The 20,576-nt window shown below is 44.7% G+C and overlaps 1 protein-coding gene across 1 annotated transcript in view; it reads left to right on the forward strand.

The window, feature by feature from the left end:
- HORMAD1 (HORMA domain containing 1) overlaps window positions 1–20,576 on the forward strand; it is a gene marked incomplete at its 5' end in the record, with an annotated part of 104,103 nt that overhangs the window by 26,111 nt on the left and 57,416 nt on the right. Inside the window, 3 exons of the mRNA XM_082275509.1 lie at window positions 1,265–1,285; window positions 3,602–3,628; window positions 6,637–6,704. Of these exons, the coding sequence (XP_082131635.1) occupies window positions 1,265–1,285; window positions 3,602–3,628; window positions 6,637–6,704 (116 nt within the window). The remainder of the gene's footprint in view (window positions 1–1,264; window positions 1,286–3,601; window positions 3,629–6,636; window positions 6,705–20,576) is intronic.

Genomic DNA, 20,576 nt, shown 5'->3' on the forward strand with positions numbered 1-20,576 from the left:
GCAACCCCAAACCATAATCCCCCCTCCACAAAATGATTTGGACCAGTGCACAAAGCAAGTTTGGGGTGGAGGAACTTGACTGGCCTGATAGAACACCTTGTTCTATGTTGGAACAGGAAGGGGCCATCTCCAAACTGTTCCCACAAAGTTGGGAGCACCAAATTGTCCAAAATGTCTTGGTATGCTGACGCCTTAAGAGTTCCCTTCACTGGAACTAAGGGGCCAAGCCCAACCCCTGAAAAACAACCCCACACCATAATCCCCCCTCTACCAAATGATTTGGACCAGTGCAGAAACAAGGTCCATAAAGACATGGATGAGCGAGTTTGGGGTTGAGGATCTTGGCTGGCCTACACAGAGTCCTGACCTCAACCTGATAGAACACCTTTGGGATGAATAAGAGTGGAAACTGTGAGCCAGGCCTTCCTGTCCAACATCAGTGCCTGACCTCACAAATGCGCTCCTGGAAGATTAGTCAAACATTCCCATAAACACACTCCTAAACCTTGTGGACGGCCTTCCCAGAAGAGTTGAAGCTGTTATAGCTGCAAAGGGTGGACCAACCCAATATTGAACCCTACGGACTAAGATTGGGATGCCATTAAAGTTCATGTGTGTGTAAAGGCAGATACTTTTGACAATATAGTATATATGTATATACTGTGTATAAAGGTGTTGCCCCCCTCCCCCCATCGTCCCCATTAAAGAAAGAGCCCCTACACAGACCTCAGATCGGATAACCATCCTGTCTGGAAGGCTGCTGCCTACATAGGCCTGGCTTCTAAGGGCAAGTTAAACGCCTTGCTCTTGCAAACATTTAAATAAATCACTGGAGGTGCTGCAGACCTTCTACCATGGACTGTATTATATTCAGGGGAGCTATGAAGGGTATAACTCTCATCAGCATCTGATTTGAGGTGAGAACTCCTTGTATAATATATCTACTTTTAAAATATAAATATCTGCAAAAGATGAACACCTGACAGACAAACACAGAGCTGAAATGCATAGAAGTAAACTTGTATGCTGAAGGATTAGTACATTTATTCAGTCAGTCGTATAATGTCACCCATGCCAGACAACACAGCCAGGTTCTGTCTTTATTTTTAAAAAAATTATTTATTTTTTATGTATTTGTCTTTATATCTGCCTGGAATTTAGCATTAAACTTGTATAATAAAAATAGAAGTCAATGTAAAAAAATAAATAAAAAATAGACTTTTCTTAGACACTTTCTTAAATTTTCTCTTTGTTTCATGCACAGCTCAGGATGGTGGTATTGGCAGTAAGTACTTGATTTCTGTTTGTATTATATAACTTTTTAGTTAGGCTTGTGACGGTATCAGATTTCCATGCTGCGATTAATTGATTAAGGTTTTGCCACGGTATACAGTATTATCACGGTATTCATTTATATGATTTCAAGTGGCCGCGATCCGATGGCCTGGTCATTAAGGGGGCAAATTCTTGCGGTCCAGAAGTGGTTAAACCTGCAGGAGGACCAGTGTTCTTATTTATAAATTACTTTACTATTGCTTTAGGTCTGGTTCACATGTGTGCGGGTTGGTGGTTCACATGTGTGCGGGTTGGTGGTTCACATGTATGCGGGTTAGCGGCCCACATTTGCACAGGCATAGCAGCCCATTGATTTGAATGGGCTTGCTGTGCCCTAGTTTTCCGGAGAAAAAAGGTGCATGCAGCATTTAAAAAAACGCAGTGGCCTTGAAATCCATCCTGCTTTTGTACCATGCGACTTACCTGCATTTCCTTCACTGGCAAGCTTTTTGCGTTTTTATATATGTGGGCCCAGCATTTAAAAACACAGTTTGTGAATGCAGGAACTGCAGGTAAGTCGCATGGTGCAAAAGCAGGATGGATTTCAAGGCCACTGCATTTTTATAAATTCTACATGCACCTTTTTTAAGCGGAAAACGCAGGCATAGCAGCCCAAGCCCATTCTAATCAATCTAACTGATCATCTATAGAAGTTGTAGTATACAGAGATAAGAAATAGAATCAGCCCTGTGACTTTTTCTTACCATCTATTTAGAGTGGGTGTATTTGTCTCTTATTATCTGTTTCTTTTTCTTATTATCTGTTACTTAGAGAGTGACTCATTTTTACCATTTGTGATGGCTTCTGTAACTACCTGCCTAACCGGCCAATTCTGAGATCTCGCTCAGATATGTAAAAAGCTGTGTTTTCTTGCTAGAAAATTACTTAGAAACCCCAAACATTATATATATATATATATATATATATATATATACACATGTATGTATATACAAAAATATATATATATAAAAAAAGTGTGTGTGTATGTATATATATATATATCAGCAAAGACTCCAGGGAATAAAACGTTGCAATTTTTTATGTCACACGGTATTTGCACAGCAATTTTTCAAATGCGCTTTTTTTTTTGGAAACAAAACATTTTCATAATTTAAACAAAAAAAGCAAAACACAATATCTACCCCAAATATTTTGTATAATGTGAAGGATAATGTTGGCAGAGTAAATAGATGTAAATAGATACCTAACATGTTACGCTTTAAAATTGCACACGCTTGTGAAATGGCAACAAACTTTGATAGTCTAAAATCTCCATAGGCTATGCGTATTCTTAGTTTAGAGTTACAGAGGAGGTCTTGTGCTGGAATTATTGCTCTAACGTTTGCAGCAATACCTCACATGTGTGATTCGAATGCCGTTTACATATGTGGGCGCGACCTACGTTCAGAGGATGGGGGTGCCTTACATTTCTTTTTTTTTATTATTGTTTATTTTATTTTTTTTACACTTTCCCTTTTAATTTTTTCTTTTTTGACAACTTGTATTCCTATTACAAGGAGTGTAAACATCCCTTGTTATAGTAATAGGGCATGACAGGTCCTTTTTACGGAGAGATGTGGGGTCTATAAGTCCCCACATCTCTCCCCTATGCTGGAAAGCCTGAGATAAAACATGAAAAAAAATCAGTCTCAGGCTTTCCAGCAAAAAAAAAAATGGCGGTGTTTACATCTGCCAGAACCGCAAGTGACGTCATGACTCCAGTTTCAGCCTCCGAGGGTCATATAGATGGCCGCGGACCATTTAGTCCATGGCCAGCTCTATGATAAACCACCGACGACGGATTTATTCTCCAGCTTTCTGTTTGCATGGGAGAGACCAGAGAAGCACCGGAGGGCAGCAGGAGGGGGGAGGGACGTTCCCTCCCGCCGCCTGTAAAAGCAATCGGGGCAACTAAACAGCCGCTATAAGGATAAAATCGTTTAACAAAAAAAAAAAAAAAAAACAGACGCTATAATGGGTTTTACATGTGAGGAAATCGCTGGCTGAAAAAAAAAGATAACTGAATGATGCCTGCAGCTGCACCCATCATTCAGATATCTCCACTCAAAGTCCAGGACCTCATATGATGGTCTACAGCAGCCAATGGTAACTGCCTTAACAATTGACACTTCTCCATCATTCACACTACAGCTTTTACTCAATAAACACATCATAATCTGTGATGAGATTCCTACATTTACTGTGATTAGATTGCCTTTACATTTAGCAAGTTTAACAAGTCCTACATTTAACTTTTTCTCTATAGATATATACCAATATTGAAGATCCTCAGGTATGTGTGGTACTGTACTGCCATCTACTGTACACTTATGTCATGTCAGCTTTTTGTGATATTAAAGGGACACTCAAGAGAGATTAGCAGAGGCTGACATTACTGATCTTTCCTTTTATATTGCTAGTTCTCCGGCTGTCATTCTAATACTTTGCCTTACATACTGTCTGAGTCGTTGACCTGAATCAAGTTGTTCCGACATTTTCCTAAAATCCATTTACATCATGCTTGTTCCAGAACTGTAATTATAATATACTGAAGCCAGACATGCCAGGCATCTAACATTTTCAGAAGATTTGCAATGGCAACCTACCATACTTCTCTCATGACTGAATCACTGTGAAACTGCTGTTAGGAGACAAATATAGTTGCCTGGCTGTCCTGTTATTTCTGCAGGTGTACTGTATATACTCGAGTATAAGCTGACTTTTTCCAGCATGTTTTTTTATGCTGAAAAAGCCCCCCTCGGCTTATGCTCGGGTCACAGTCTCACTTACCTTTTCCCCGGTCAGTGCGCATGCACCGCTGCCGCTCGGGAAACCCGGGCGGCACCATTTTTAAATGTAAGGCGGAAAGGTAAGTGAGACTCCTCTGCAGCCCCTGCATCTCCTCAGGAGAAGCAGTGCTGTGGGCGGCATGGTACAGTAGATTCTCCTGTACCATGCCCGCAGCACTGCATCTCCTGTGCCATGCCTGTACCATCACCTGTGCCATGCCTGTACCATCTTCTGTACCATCTCCTGTGCCATGCCTGTACCATCTCCTGTGCCATGCCTGAACCATCTCCTGTGCCATGCCTGTAACATCCCCTGTACCATGCCTTTACCATCTCTGGCATGCCTGTACCATCTCCTGTGCTATGCCTGAACCATCTCCTGTGCTATGCCTGAACCATCTCCTGTGCCATGCCTGTACCATCTCCTGTACAATGCCTGTACCATCTCCTGTGCCATGCCTGTACCATCTGTGCCATGCCTGTACCATCTCATGTGCCATGCCTGAACCATCTCCTGTGCCATGCCTGAACCATCTCCTGTGCCATCTCCTGTACAATGCCTGTGCCATGCCTGTACCATCTCTTGTGCCATACCTGTACCATCTTCTGTACAATGCCTGAACCATCTCCTGTGCCATGCCTGTACCATCTCCTGTGCCATGCCTGTACCATCTCCTGTGCCATGCCTGAACCATCTCCTGAGCCATGCCTGTGCCATCTCCTGTACAATGCCTGTACCATCTCCTGTGCCATGCCTGTACCATCTCCTGTACCATACCTCTACCATCTCCTGTGCCATGCCTGTATCCCCTGTGCCATACCTGTACCATCTCCTGTGCCATGCCTGAACCATATCCTGTGCCATGCCTGTACCATCTCCTGTACCATGCCTCTACCATCTCCTGTACAATGCCTGTACCATCTCCTGTGCCATGCCTGTTCCATCCCCTGTGCCATACCTGTACCATGCCTGAACCATCTCCTCTACCATGCCTGTACCATGTCCTGTACCATGCCCACAGCCCTGCATCTCCTGTACCATGCTCGCAGCCCCTGTTTTATGTCTCGTGGTGGTCCAGTTGGGTCCAGTAGCTGCTGCATTTCCCACCCTAGGCTTATACTGGAGTCAATACATTTTCCCAGTTTTTTGTGGTAAAATTAGGAGCCTCGACTTATATTCGGGTCGGCTTATACTCGAGTATATACAGGTAATTCTTTTTAAGGTCGCTTAAGCTGGATACACACTATACAATTGTCTATAGATTTTTTTACTATAGATTTACCAAAACCATATAATATGAGGTCAAACCTAAACACTTTCAATTTGTATGCAATCAGACAGGCCCTTGCACTACATAGTTGAAGGTAAAGCCCCATACACACGTAGCGATTGTCGGCCGAATGATCGGCCGTCTTTTGTCCGGTGCTGTCCTGTCGGTTGAAAAGTGCTAAAGAAAAAAAGAGGAACAATCGCCCGTTCTGGTGTTGGCCAACAAAAATTTTAAAGCCTGCACACCAGATTCTGTTCGGCCGAAAAGTCGCAGTCGGTTGTCGGAAGCATCATACTAACAAGCCGACAATCGGCTGATCGGACGTTGGCCGAATATTTACGGCCGACAATCGCTACGTGTGTGCGGGGCTTTAATCTAAAGCAAATCAAACAACAAAAGTTGTATAGTGTGTATCCAGCTTTAGGCCTCCTTCACACAGGCAATCTGGGATGGCTTCTGATGGGCATGCACATAGTGTGTGCAAAGAGCTGTGGGCAGCACCCTGTAGAAATCAGTAACAAGCTGACAGGGGCTGTCGCAGTTTGCATGTAACTGTTTATGTATGAGGTTACGTGCAAATTAGGGACTCTGACTGGTCCTGGACACAGACAGTTTACATCCAGGGACGCCATTTCTGGCTGCCGCTAAAAAGCCAGTTTGTATGTGTCCATAGCACGGTGTGCTGCTGAGTCCAGACGCGTCATTTAGCTGACTCTGAAGGCAACAAGTCTATTATCCGCTCCAAATTGCTTGTAGAACTTGTATGCACATTAGAAAGTTCTGATTTTAACTCTCCAAGTCAATGAAAAATGCAACTAGCAATTTTATAAGTAGGTCCACAATAAAGGCCTCTGTAATTCTCCTGTGACTAGTTTAGCTTCATATGATAAGTGGGTGACAGATGGAGCAGGGGACAAAGAGGTAGACGTGTTTCACTTAAATATTAGCGCTTAGTCATTGCCTGTGAGCCCAGATCATCATGGGGGCACCCTGGAGATGTATGATCACATTGCTGCACAATACGGCACTCACCGCCATTGTGTGCAGGAGTAAGGACCATGGAAGTCGAAGAAGAGATAAGACATATGACATCATATGAATAGACAGAGGACCATTTAATTTAAGGCACATATAGGGTGATTTTCTAAAAAGATAGGGGGGGGGGGATCCTTTAGTAGGTATAAAAGTATACAATTTTAGCCTTTAAAATATGTGTTAAATACCTTTTTCTTTTTTCTTAGACTATTACAGAATGTTACCAGTTTAAGTTTAAATATACTCCTAGTGGGGCCATTATGGATTTCTCAAGGCAAGTAGCTATTTTTCTGTTTGATGATGAGAGTAGTTTTGAGATGATATACAGTATGTACAGAAGGGATCGAAAGTTTGGGCACCACAGGTAAAAATTTGTATTAATGTGCATAAAGAAGCCAAGGAAAGATGGAAAAATCTCCAAAAGGCATCAAATTACAGATTAGACATTCTTATAATATGTCAACAAAAGTTAGATTTTATTTCCATCATTTACACTTTCAAAATAACAGAAAACAAAAAAATGCAAAAGTTTGGGCACCCTGCAGAGTTAATATCTTGTACTGCCCCCTTTGGCAAGTATCACAGCTTGTAAACGCTTTTTTGTAGCCAGCCAAGAGTCTTTCAATCCTTGTTTGAGGTATCTTTGCCCATTCTTCCTTACAAAAGTCTTCCAGTTCTTTGAGATTTCTGGGCTGTCTGTCACGCACTGCTCTTTTAAGGTCTATCCATAGATTTTCAATTATGTTGAGGTCAGGAGATTGTGAAGGCCATGGCAAAACCTTCAGTTTACGCCTCTTGATGTAATTTAGAGGTGTGTTTAGGATCATTATCCATTTGTAGATGCCATCCTCTCTTTAACTTCAGCTTTTTCACAGATGGCATCAAGTTACCATCCAAAATTTGCTGAAATTTTATTGAATTCATTTTCCCTTCTACTCGTGAGATGTTCGATGTGCCACTGTCTGCAATACAACCCCAAAGCACGATTGATCCACCCCCATGCTTAACAGTTGGACAGAGGTTCTTTTCATTAAATTCTGTGCCCCTTCTTCTCCAAACGTACCTTTGCTCATTCCGGCCAAAAAGTTCAATTTTAACCTCATCGGTCCACAGAACTTGTTACCAAAATGCATCAGGCTTGTCTATATGTTCATTTGCAAAGTTCAAACGCTGATTTTTGTGGTGAGGACGTAGAAGAGGTTTTCTTCTGATGACTCTTCCATGAAGACCATATTTGTACAAGTATCTCTTTATAGTGGAATAATGTACCACAACTCCAGTGTCTGCCAGATCTTTCTGGAGGGATCGTGCAGTCAAACCTGGGTTTTGAATTGTTTTTCTCACAATCCTGCAAGCTGTTCTGTCTGATATTTTTCTTGGTCTTCCAGATCTTGCTTTAACTTCCACTGTTCCTGATGACTGCCATTTCTTAATTACATTCCGAACAGAGGATATTGACATCTAAAAACACTTTTCTATCTTCTTATAGCCTTCTCCAGCTTTGTGAGCGTCAACTATTTTCTAGTTTATTAGACAACTGCTTAGAAGATCCCATGGTGCTGATTGTTGGGGCAAGGTCAGATGAGTCTGGGCATTTAAAACCTTTGAGATTGACATCACCTGGTCTTCCCAGATGATGATTGAGAACAATCCATGACACTGGCAGGTCTCATCCTTGCAAAGGGGGCAGTGCATGCTATAAATTCTGTAGGTTGCCCAAACTTTTGCAGACGCCATTTTTTTGTTTTCTGTAATTTTGAAAGTGTCAATGATGGAAATAAAATCTAACTTTTGTTGACATATTATAAGAATGTCTAATCTGTAATTTGATGCCTTTTGGAGATTTTTCCATCTTTCCTTGGCTTCTTTATGCACATTAATACAAATTTTTACCTGGGGTGCCCAAACTTTCGATCCCCACTGTATGTATTATCAGAAAGTGTACCCAGATCTATTCATATCAGTACAAATTTGTGGTTCATAGCACCTTACTCCTGCGCTCGGAAACAGGGTTCCCAGACCACTCCTATCACGGAAAACTCTTACTTGGCATCCTCAATGACTAAGGCCTTGCTGCCCTCTAGGACCGGGGTGGTCAACAAAGTACTGCAAGCAAAAAACAAAGAAAGGGCGCACCGGCCTAGATCACCCCTAAACCCATTTTTATCTTGTACTAATAAAGTCGTACTGAGGATAATGCGCTAGGTCGGTGCGCCCTTTCTTTGTTTTCTATTCATATCAGTGTCTGTCCCAAAGGTGTTTACAGCCCTGTGCCCCAGCCACAGTCATATAGACATACACACAGAGGAGCCAGTTTAGGGGTGATCCAGGTAACCTACCTATATATTTCAAAGATGTGACCAGAACATCTGGAAGAAACATGGGGACAGAAGGAGAACACACATTCACCTGCAACTTTATTAGGTACACCTGTTCAATTGCTTGGTAACACAAATTGCTAATCGGCCAAACACACGGCAGCAACTTATTGCATTTAGGCATCTAGACGTGGTGAAGATGACTTGCTGAAGTTCAAATCGAGCATCAGAATGGGGAAGAAAGGGGATTTAAGTGACTTTGAATGTGGCATGGTTGTTGGTGCCAGATGGGCTGGTCTGAGTATTTCAAAAACTGCTGATCTACTGCGATTTATACGCACAACCATCTCTTGGTTTTACAATGGTGCAAAAAAGAGAAAATATGCAGTGAGCGGCATTTACGTGGAGGAATGTTGGTGTTAGAGGTCAGAGGAGAATGGGCAGACTGGTTCAACATGATAGAAAGGCAACGGTAACTCAAATACCCACTCGTTACAACCAAGGTATGCAGAATACCATCTCTGAATGCACAACACATCAAACCGTGAAGCAGATGGGCTACAGCAGCAGAATACTGAATCGGGTGCCACTCCTGTCAGCTAAGAATAGAAAACAGGCTATGATTCACTCATGCTCACCAAAATTGGACAATAGAAGATTGGAAAAACGTTGCCTGGTCTGATTGATTCTCAATTCCAGCTACAACATTCAGATGGGAGGGTCAGAATTTGGTGTAAACAACATGAAAGCATGGATCCATCCTGCCTTGTATCACCGGTTCAAGCTGGTGGTGGTGGTGTAATGGTGTGGGTGATATTTTCTTGGCACACTTTGGGCCCCTTAGTACCAATTGAGCATCATTTAAACACCACGGCCTACCTGAGTATTGTTGCTGACCATGTCCATCCCTTTATGACTACAGTGTCCCCATCTTCTGATGGCTCCTTCCAGCAGGATAATGCACCATGTCACAAAGCTCCAATCATCTCACCACTGGTTTCTTCAACATGACAATGAGGTCACTGTCCTCCAATGGCCTCCACACTCACCAGATCTCAATCCCATAGAGCAGGGGTCCAAACCCCCGGGCCGCAGACTGGTGCTGGTCCGTGGCCTGTTGATGACCAGGCCGCACAGCAGTAGGTAAGCAGCAATCGCGGTCTGCACTGGGCTATCACAGACCACGGCCGCCGCTCACCTCCTGCTGTGCGGCCATGCCTGTGTGTCCTCTTCCAGCTCCTCTACCCACCTGGCCGTCTATGTCATCCAATAAGCAGGGCAGGGGACGGTAGGAGCTGCAGATCAGAACGGAGAGCTCCTCCCTCCCCCTGCCCTGCTGACCAATATTTCTTTGCCATCCCCCCCCCCCCCCCTTGTTTCCCCCTTCTCTCTACCTGCAATGGTTTTTCCATGTACCCTTGTCAAAGGACCAGCCCTGAATGTCCATATCATGCTGTCCTTTAGGGGGGACAGTCTGATAACCCTTGAGTAGGTTCTTCTCAATTTATCATTGTATTCCATTATTGCTTACTCTTGGTTTTTATGTTAGCATTGTTAGTTTTATTCAAAATTTATAAAAAATTTAAAAATTGCAAAAAGAAAGGAACAGCATTTTGATACATTTAAGGGTATATCTTGCTAATAAGATTGCATTCCTTCTACTGAACTAAAATTATGTACCGGTAATTATTTTATGGCTAATCCTAGTATATTTTGTATATGTTTTCATTGAGAGTACTCATGTAGCTTTACTATTGCACCATCTTGTGGTGATTGATAGGTACTGCATAATGTATGATATGTAGAACCAGGAACATTACCACTGACAGGAGTGTTTTTTTAGCATCTTATACAATGTAGAAACCAAGAAGTTGGCTCTGATAAGCAAACAGTTACAGGAAAGCTGTACTTAAAGTAATACAGAGGCCGACAATGCTAAATTCTTATACTTAAAGTGTAATATTGGACCCAAGGATACTCCAAAAAGATTTACGACTTACTTCATATTTCTTTCAAGTCTATAACACAGGAAATACTGAAGACGGAGACAGCCAGGTTAACAATGATATGGGTTTCTCTTAGAACTGCTCTGAGTCTTTTTCTGTGCACGTCACTTTTATAGTTATTGCAATAACTTTTGGTTGGTCAGTACCTTGCTGCAGGATCTTTCTTATTATCAGTAATATTGTAATATCATATACTGATAGATATTAATTTAAATGATATGATAGAATTTTAGGCATTCCAGTGCTGCATCACTGTATGGTGACTTCTTTTAAGTTTCCTTTCATGACTGTTCTGTTTTGAAGCCTTCAGTATAGAATTATCATCATGCAATAGTCCAAATGTCTGCTCTTGCCCTGGTCAATTACATTACCAGAATACACATCATCAAAGATAGTGATAAGCTTGTAACAAGTTGCTAGAAAAACTCTATGGTGCCGTGCAATACATGGTAACAACAAGAATAGGTAAAAACTTAATGCCAGACCACATTGCACATGATTTCAGCAGTAGGATTAAATGGTGAATGCACTTATAGTGTGCCTGCCCATAGTAAACCCCCCTCCTTTCCCTTGGCTTTTTATGTTATTGTACTTACTTGTAATGCTAGTCTGCAAATTCTTCCCAGTCAGTCAGATCACCTCCCACAGGTTTGCACTGCAGGCTCCATCTATTACAGTGGAAAGTCTGTACACTGCCATTCTAGGCCAGGAAGATTTTGTAGAAGAGGCTTTGATGTGCTGAGCAGGTCACATGGCAAAATCCTCAGAGCAGCTGGGTTACAGGTAATTTAGCGCAATACAAAAAAGAAGCAGGAGGGTGTTGTCATAAAGTGGATGATGAATGATAGAGGGGAAGGGGGCTCAGTAATGGCTATTGCCGCAAAAGAATTACACATGCAGATGTGCCACTTTACCAAATAGCTACCCTTCTGGCCTGGATCTTGCAGAACTTCACTGAAGCAAGAAGTATTTACAGTGAAACAAAATCCATTGAAACACCAGCAAACAGAAAACATAGCAAATGTGAAGCTATAAGTGAACCATAAACCGAGTGACAAACTAACAAATGAACCAACTATAATAAAATATATACAAAATGAAGAACACAAATCAACAGGGTAAAACTGGAGGAACAGTCAGAAAGGGAGAACCAAGACTTGCAAGTACAAGGCAGCAGGGTACAGGGTACAAGGTAAGAATCAGACTCAGGATCAGTAGCAAGCAGTATCTGGCTAGCAAGGCAAAACATTGAAGCACCAGGGAATAGCAGAGGAAGAACTAAATACTGTCCAAGCAGCCAGCATTAGGTGGAGACTGATTACTGGGATCTGCTGGGAGACACCTGCTAGAAGACACTAGAACTACAATCTTCTGCACTGGGAACCACAGTGCCACCAGCAGGTGATCCAGGTCCTGACAAAAAATCGACCCTTGTCTAGCTAATGAGAGATTGACTCAATAGGAAAAGGATGGCGATCCTGTAGTTGGCGAGTTGTCACCAGCATGAGTATATGACCCTAAAGGTGAATTTGCAGTAAACCATATTCAAGCAAAGAACAAATACAATAGAATACCTTATAGAAAAACAATGGCTTCTGTCAATAGGCAAATGCAGCTTGATTTTCAAATCCGTTTGAGATGCTTCTGCAATTTTTCAGAATTCACTGGCAGATGTATATGACCCGCAGTTGATCTTTTGACTGATCGAAGAGGGAGAAATATGGATTTTTCTTACAGCTTACCTTACATAGAGGCATATTCATTACCATATGGGTTATACGCCACCTATAGGTGACTGGACACTAGCAACCAGTCAGACAGGAAGTCCCCCTATATAACCCCTCCTTCACAGGAAATACCTGTTTTGTAGCAAGCAATAAACATGCCATACAAGAGGGGAGGGAACCTCTGTGTCCTGTGATGTACTGCAAAAAATATATTTTATAGATAAGCTGTAAGAAAAATCCATATTTCTTTATCGTATATCACGGGACACAGAGCCATATTCATTACCATATGGGACGTCCCATAGCAATGCGCTTGAGGGGAGGGGGACACCATAAATACCGCCATCAGACTACAAGATCTACATATCTGCCTGCAGAACACTGCGGCCAAATGCAGACTCCTTCCGGGTCCTAACATACACTTGATAGAATCTAGTGAACGTATGCACCGACGACCTTGCAAATTTGAGCCATAGAAGCTTGACGAACTGCCCAAGAGGCACCTACTCTTCTGGTAGAGTGTGCCTTTACCGGAAAAGGTGGAACCTTCCCTTTCAAACTATACACCCGGATAATAACCTGGCGAATCCATTGAGAAATTGTAGACTTAGATGCTGCCTGCCTGTCAGATCACTGGATGGAGGCCGAAGTGCTGAGAGGGCTTCCCTTGCAGCTCGGTGCGAATCACCCCTGGAAGTGAGACAGGAGGTGACGCGACCCAAGTAGCACTGGATGCTTGTGGTGGTGCAGGTGGATGGCTGAGAGGGATATCCGGGTCCCTTCTGAGAAGCTCCAGTGAAAGCAAGCAGTGCAGTGGTAAATGCCAGGCCGGGGGTCATACACATGTGGTCAGTCCAAGTAACAGCAAGCCGGGGTCAGTACACAAGTTATCAGGCAGAAGCAGATCCGTGGAGCAAGCCGGGGTCGGTACACAGGTTTATCAGGCAGAAGCAGGTCCATGGAGCAAGCCGGAGTCGGTACACAGGTTTATGAGGCAGAAGCAGGTCCGTGGAGCCAGCTGGGGTCGGTACACAGGTTATCAGGCAGAGACAAGTCCGTGGAGCAAGCCGAGGTCACAACAGGAAACAGGAAGCTGACGATAATCCAGCACTGGATGAGAGGGTGAGCGATCCTTAAGAGGAGGCTGGGTTGGTACAATGTGCGTCATGACGCACGCACATGCGCACTCGCCTAGATGGATCGTAGGCTGCACAGTGGCATCTGAGTCCCTGACACTGCCCTTTTTTGGGCCCTTCTGGCAGCATGAACAAAAGGTCGGTCTTTCGAATCTGAGCTGACCTTTTCAAGTAAATCTTGAATGCATGTACTACATTTAGAGAATGTAATAACTTTTCCTCTGCTGTTTGAGGATTTGGATAGAAGAAAGGCAGTATAATGTCCTGATTCAAATGAAAAGCGGACACCACCTTGGGCAAAAACCTGGGTGTGGACGCAGAATCACCCTATCTTGATGTAAAATCAAGAATGGCTCTTTACAAAAAAAAGCTGCCAGTTGCGATACTCTTCTGGCTGAAGTTATCGCAATCAAAAAGACAAATTTTCTGGTCAAAAGAACCAGAGGAATATGCCGCATGGGCTCCGAAGGCTGTTTTTGTAAAACTGCCAGCACCAAATTTAGATCCCAAGGACACAATGGTGGCTTCACTGGTGGAAGCATACGTAATACCCCTAGAACAAAGGTTTGAACCAAGGAATGTTAAGTGATTGGTCTCTGGAAAAAAACAATAAGGCTGAAATGTGACCCTTAATAGTACCTAAGGCTAATTTAGTATCTACCCCTACTTGCAAGAAGGCTAGAATTTTCCCGTCAATATATTTGCGGGGATGCCATTTCGTGGCCTCACACCAGGTAATGTAAGATTTCCAGACTCTGTATTAAATGCCTCTAGACTCTGGTTTTCTAGCATATATCAGGGTAGAAACTGCAGTGCCAGATATATCCCGCTTCTTCAAAATCAAGGCTTCAATAGCCAAGCTGTCAAATTTAGAGACTGTAAAGCAGGGTGGAATATTGGACCTTGAGAGAGCAGGTCCGGATGCAGTGGAAGAACCCAAGGCCTTGCCACTGCCAAATTTTGAAATTGTGCATACCAAAACCTCCTCAGCCATGCTGGAGCTACCAAGATTACTGGTTTCCCCTCTAGCTGGATTCTGCGTAACAGATGCGGCAGCAGCTGAACCAGAGGAAAGGCATAGATCAGGGAAAACTACTCTCAAAGAGTCACCAAGGCATCAACTGGGACCCCCCAGCGTTGGCAGATCAATGCAAAGATCTCAGGGTGTAGGGACCATTCTCTCAGAAACATCTGTTGACGACTTAGAAAGTCTGCCTGCCAGTTTTCTATTCCTAGAATAGGGAACTGCTCCGAATGAGGACACCATCTTCCCTAATAACCTCATTCAATGATGTACTGAAGGATACTTTTGCCTTTTTACGGATCAAACCAGATCCTACCGGTCTGTGACCTTTCTTGATGGCAAGAATATCTTTGCCTGCATTTTGTCCACAAGGAAACCCAGATATTTCAGACGCTGGACCGGCTGTAATGCTGACTTTGCCAAGTTCAGAATCCTGCCCAGACGTTCTAAGAACTGAACTGTCTGGAAAACATTCCGGCTTAGAGCCGAAGCTGATCGATCTATTAGTAAAAGATCATCTAGATATCTTATTACTGATATCGCTTGAGACCTTAGAGCAGCCAATACTGGAGCTAGGATCTTTGTGAACACTTGGAGTCGTGGCCAACCCGAAGGGCAGGGCCACAAACTGAAAATGACGGCTTTTTACTGCAAAGCGTAAAATCCTTTCATAGGCCTGAAAAATAGGCACGTGAAGGTATGCATCCTTGATGTTCATGGATGCTAGAAATTCCTCTCCCTGCAGGGAGGCCATGACTGAGCGAATTGACTCTATTCGGAAAGTATGAATGTTTAGAAACTGGTTCAGAGCTTTAAGATCCAGAATAGGTCTCACGTCTCCGTTTTGGCTTAGTGACTACGAAAAGGTTTGAGTAAAAGCCCCTGAATCTTTCATTCTCCGGAACCTCTGTAATCATTCTTTGAGACCCTAAATGGTCCAGAGCCCGAAAAAGAGATCTTTTTGGAGGATCTGCAGGAATGTTTGATTTTACAAACTGAAAATGCGGGAACACCCGAAATTCCAGTTTGTATCCCTGTGAGATAGTGGAAAGAACGCAGTTGTCCTGAATTATTTCTACCCAGACCTTCAAGAACTGTATCAGCCTTCCCCCCACCCGATTGAGTGGGGGCGCCCCTTCACAAGGTAAGCTTAGAGGTAGACTTGGTTGATCTCTGGGCCCAGGGTTTCTTCTGCCCTCACCCTGAAGGCTTGGCTCCAGATCCAGATGGCTGGGACTGTCTCAACTGCCTGGAATTAGAAGCACTGTGAGTCTGAGCGCTGGGAAACTCAGCTGGATCTTTAAAAACCTGGGCATTACCCACAGGACAAGTTAAACTTTTGTTAACTGTAGAAATGGCAGCATCCACAGGTATACCCCATTTTATTGTGAATTTTTCCTCCATAGGATACAATATTGAAAACCTTTTGGGAGGAACAAAAATCCTATCAGGATGATCCCAATCAGCATACTTTACCTGCTGCAAGAGCGGATTTAAGGGAAAAGCCTGAGGACTATGAAGAGGGCGCAATAAGGAAAGAGAGGAAAAAAAGACTTCAGGCATCTCCTAAAGGGAGGTAATTTGTATCCAAACCAGACCATTTCAGCGAGAGACTGAATGAACAATCTCTGGGATGGAGAGGCTGAGTATGACTCCTCAGGTCCTGACTCCCCAGAAGTGGAAACCTCAGCTTGACCTTCTGCAGGGTCATTTACAGCTACTTCTTCCACATCCTCTGCCCAATCCTGAACTGATTCGGGAGGTGGCTCAGATGAGAAGGATCTAACATGTTTCCTCCCTCCTTGCGATGCTGCAATAATGCCAGCAATCTTACCCTCAAGGCCTGCTAACGTCAATGCCAAATCGTAATTTATAATGTATGCTGCAGCAAAAGCACTAGATGTGGCTACTATGCCTGACAACTGTAAGGGCTCAGATTGGCTAGCCGCTTCTGGCCCTTCAGGGGAGGAAAACACAGAGGTAGAATGGCTCGGATCTTCAAGACCTGTCGGCTGTCAGCGGCACCACAGTGTCCCTTCCAGCTGTGAACCCCCCCCCCCCCCCGCTCCTCTTTCGGGAGGACATTGCTCTAAGGCAAGACAAACTTGGGGTACTAACTTTAGTGTACTCAAGGCTTGTGCCATGCTATACAGCTTATCACACACAGCTCTGATCCCAAAGTAACAGAATCAGACTGTGCCTGTGGGCATGTATCCACAGTGACTCACTCAACCCAGCTGCTGCCGCTCTGTGTCCCCTCCACACAGGGAGCGCTGGAAACACTTCCATAAGAAATTGCGCCGTTTGTCTACGTGCACGCCAGTCACGTCATAACACGCTCCTTCTGGCTTCATGCGTATGCTTGTGCTTAAATGGCAAATATTCATGTGCGCATGCGGACGATCCTTCGCCACAGACACGCCACTGAAGGAGTTGCATTGCCTGAGCTTTCCGAGGAGAAGAATGCACGGGTGCTTTCATGCCAAGGCAAACATCTGTATGCCAAACAACATGGGGTGAGATTAAGCAAACGAAGTGTGTTTTGTCACAGCTGATACATCCTTCAGGTGATCAACACAGGGTGAAAACAATATATTTAAACAAACAAGGTGTGCTTTAACATAGCTGATACACCTGCTGTTTTGCACAGGTAGAGCAATGAACGTTTAAAAAAAACAAGGTGTGCTTTGATACAGCTAATACACCTATTGTCTCTTTATAGAAACCAACATGGCGCACGGTATCTGTTATCTTTTAAAGGTAACAATGCATAAAAATATTTTTACAAATATTTTTAAAGTGGACTTACCAGTCCCGCCGCAGGATTCTGTCTTGTAACAAGAATCCAATCTTCACCTATCACGGTGAGGTTCTGTCACTTGCCGAACTTCAAGGACTGGGTCCCCTTGTTTTTGAGGGGCCACTCCCTTGGACCTGTAGAGCACCCTGCCGGAGTGCCTTTGGGGTTGTTTTTTTTTCAAGGGTCCGGTGCTTAAAAGGGACAGCATTACAGGCAAAACCTTGTATCTCCTTTCCCGAGGCTCAAGTACCATCCTTTTAGTCTTTGACTGTTTTGGATGGATCTGATTGTAAACCCCTTGGATTCAGAGATTTTTGATCAGGGATTGTAGCATAATCTTTCTTTCTTCTTTGAAAAAAACTAAAAAATGTGGAGAGCTTCTCCACCGTGACCATCATTTTTAAGACACTGGCAAAAAAACGGAGGTACTTCCTGTGTAGGAGGGGTTATATAGAGGGACTTCCTGTCTGATTGGTTGCCAGTATCCATTCGCCTATAGGCGGTGTATAACCCATATGGCATTGCATATGGCTCTGTGTCCTGTGATGTAGGATAAAGAAAAGCAGTTATTTTATGCTAGCCAGACAACATGGGCCATCACTTTTACAGACCATACACCAGAGCTGACAGCTCAATGTAGAACACTGTAGCATCCAACCTCCATCCCTTTGGCTATGCTCTTGGATTTTTCTACCTGGATGGGACCAGATGAAACATAACAAAAGGAAAAAGAAATGCAAGTTGTAAGTGATGTTTCCTGACAGACTCCATGGCAGCATACGTATCGGGTTTGGCCCCGCCTCCAAACCTACCCATAGGACCTCACTCCCATAAATCTTTGCTCCTGTTCAGCACACGTGTTCTTTTTTTGTCCTCCAAAGGATTACCTGATATCCTACCTGAAGATGGATTCCGGGTGATGGATGGCTCTACCAGTCGGGTATGGAGCTCTCCAATAAGCCCCAGCTGCTGCGGGGTATGGAGTAGGGGCGAAGATGTATGCAGCCTTGGCCAAAAAGCCCAGCTGCTGCGGGTGGCCGGTACCCTAAGAATGAGATAAGTCCGGTGTGTGCATCCATCCCTGGTGATCTGCGGTCCGTGAGTACAAAGTCCTCCATGGCAGCTATTTTGTTTATATTATTGCTTGCTCGTGCCTTTATGTCTTACCTGGTTTTTCTCCTGCCTTCCCTGGTGGCTAGTGGTCCGGGGCCGGTTAGCGATTCACTTCCTGACCGGCCTCCGGTGCGCGCTACTGCGCATGTGCGGCGCCTCGGGAACGAGGCTTGGTTCTCGCGCATGCGCAGTGTAAGCACGGCGCATGCGCAGTAAGCTGGCGTCGGTGGCGATCGCTGATGACGTCACCAGGCGCCATATTTAAACCCCAGAGCTGTCAGCAGTGTTGTGTTTGTACACACTGCTGATACTGGGTGTTACACATACGAAAATCGTTCGTTTTTGTGGTCATTTTGCTGTGCGCTGCCGCTCTGCCTGCTAACCTTGGTTCCTGGTGAGTACTGGCCCCAGTTTGGGAGCAACCCCCCCCCCCCCCCCCCGCTTTGCTGGTTTTTCTGACATGCTGTCCGGCTCATTCTTGTAGGTCAGCATCAGAATGGAAGCTACTTTGCCCTCCGGTGGTCAGCCCGCCCCTAACAGGTATTTGGGGCTTCTTGGTGGGGTTGTGGGTTATAGGGGGTGGGGGTAGGAACTCAAGTGTTCCTAGCTTCCTGTCTGTGTTTTCTGTTTTTTCTCTTGTTCACAGCCCTCCTCGTTCAGAGACTAGGCACTCTTCTCAAAGAAGTGAAAGGCGCTCAAGCTCTCGCCACCGGCACTCTACTGGAAAGTCCCGTTCGGGCTCACATCATCGTAAAGCGTCCACTTCAGCCAGCCACGCACAGAGACCTGACAAAGCAGGTTGCAGGGGCTGTGGCGCTAGTGTCCCGGAGAGGAAGCTTTTCTGTGACAGATGTTTCTCCCAGGCTGCGGGAGAAAGGGATACTTCCGATCAACGCATTGAGGCTTTGGTCAAGAGAGTGGTAAAGGACTCTTTGGCAGAGTTGGGTGTCAGTCGTTCTCAAGACACTGCAACGGCTTCCCCAAGCCCTTCCCCTGTAGCACTACAGGTACAGGAAGATTTCGAGTCGGCCCACACAAGCCATCAGTCGATGCTCTTGTCGGGTAGCGACTCTGAAGATGAAGATCCCTGCTTGGGTTTTGAATATACCTTGGTGCCTTCCCTGGTTAAAGCGGTCAGAGAGACCTTAAATTGGGAAGAGTCAGCTGTTCCCCCTCCCAAGCAGAAGAAGTACTTTAAACAGCTCAATAAGGAGCGTGTTAATTTTCCCTTCCTGGGAGAGTTGGGTGAAATCATCTTGGAGGAGTGGAAAAAGGTGGAACGAAAGAATTCCTTAGTATCCAAGATGGCTAAACTTTACCCCTTCAAAGAGGATGATGTGAAACATCTTGAGTCTCCTCCCCTAGTTGACGCAGCAGTCATGAGACTGGTCAAGCACATGACCCTTCCCTTAGAGGATACGGTCTCATTTAAAGACCCGTTGGACCGAAGGATGGACTCTGATTTGAAGAGAATCTACCTTACAGCAGGTATGGCCTGTAAACCAGTCCTGGCTTTGGCTGCTCTATCCAAAGCCATGGAGTCTTGGGCTGATGTGGTAGACGAATCGGTCAGATCGGTTTCGGAGGAGGTGGCCAGAAGCGCTCCAATCCAGGAGCTTAGGCTGGGCGCGTCGTTCCTTGGGGAGGCTTCCATAGACTTGATCCGTCTATTGGCAAGAGTTATGCTGTCCTCGGTCACAGCTAAGAGAGCTCTTTGGCTCCGCCCTTGGGTTGCGGATCCGGCATCAAAGCAAGTTTGGTGCCGTATTCCCTTTGAGGGGTCCTCCCTTTTCGGGAATAAACTTGACGAGGCCATAACCCGGGCTACAGGCGGTAAGTCTGGGTTTCTTCCCCAGGATCGGCGCCAGTTCAACGTCAAGAAAGGACAGCCTACCAGAAAATTTGTGCCTGACCGGGCCAGGGAAGCTCGTTCTTATAGACCTGGTCGGGAGTTCAACCGGAACTGGAGATCCAGACAGTCTTCCAGGAAGACGACAAAGAACGTCTCCTCGGGGGACCGTG

Source organism: Pelophylax lessonae (assembly GCF_965119305.1).
Source record: "Pelophylax lessonae genome assembly, chromosome: 13".
Lineage (NCBI taxonomy): Eukaryota > Metazoa > Chordata > Amphibia > Anura > Ranidae > Pelophylax > Pelophylax lessonae.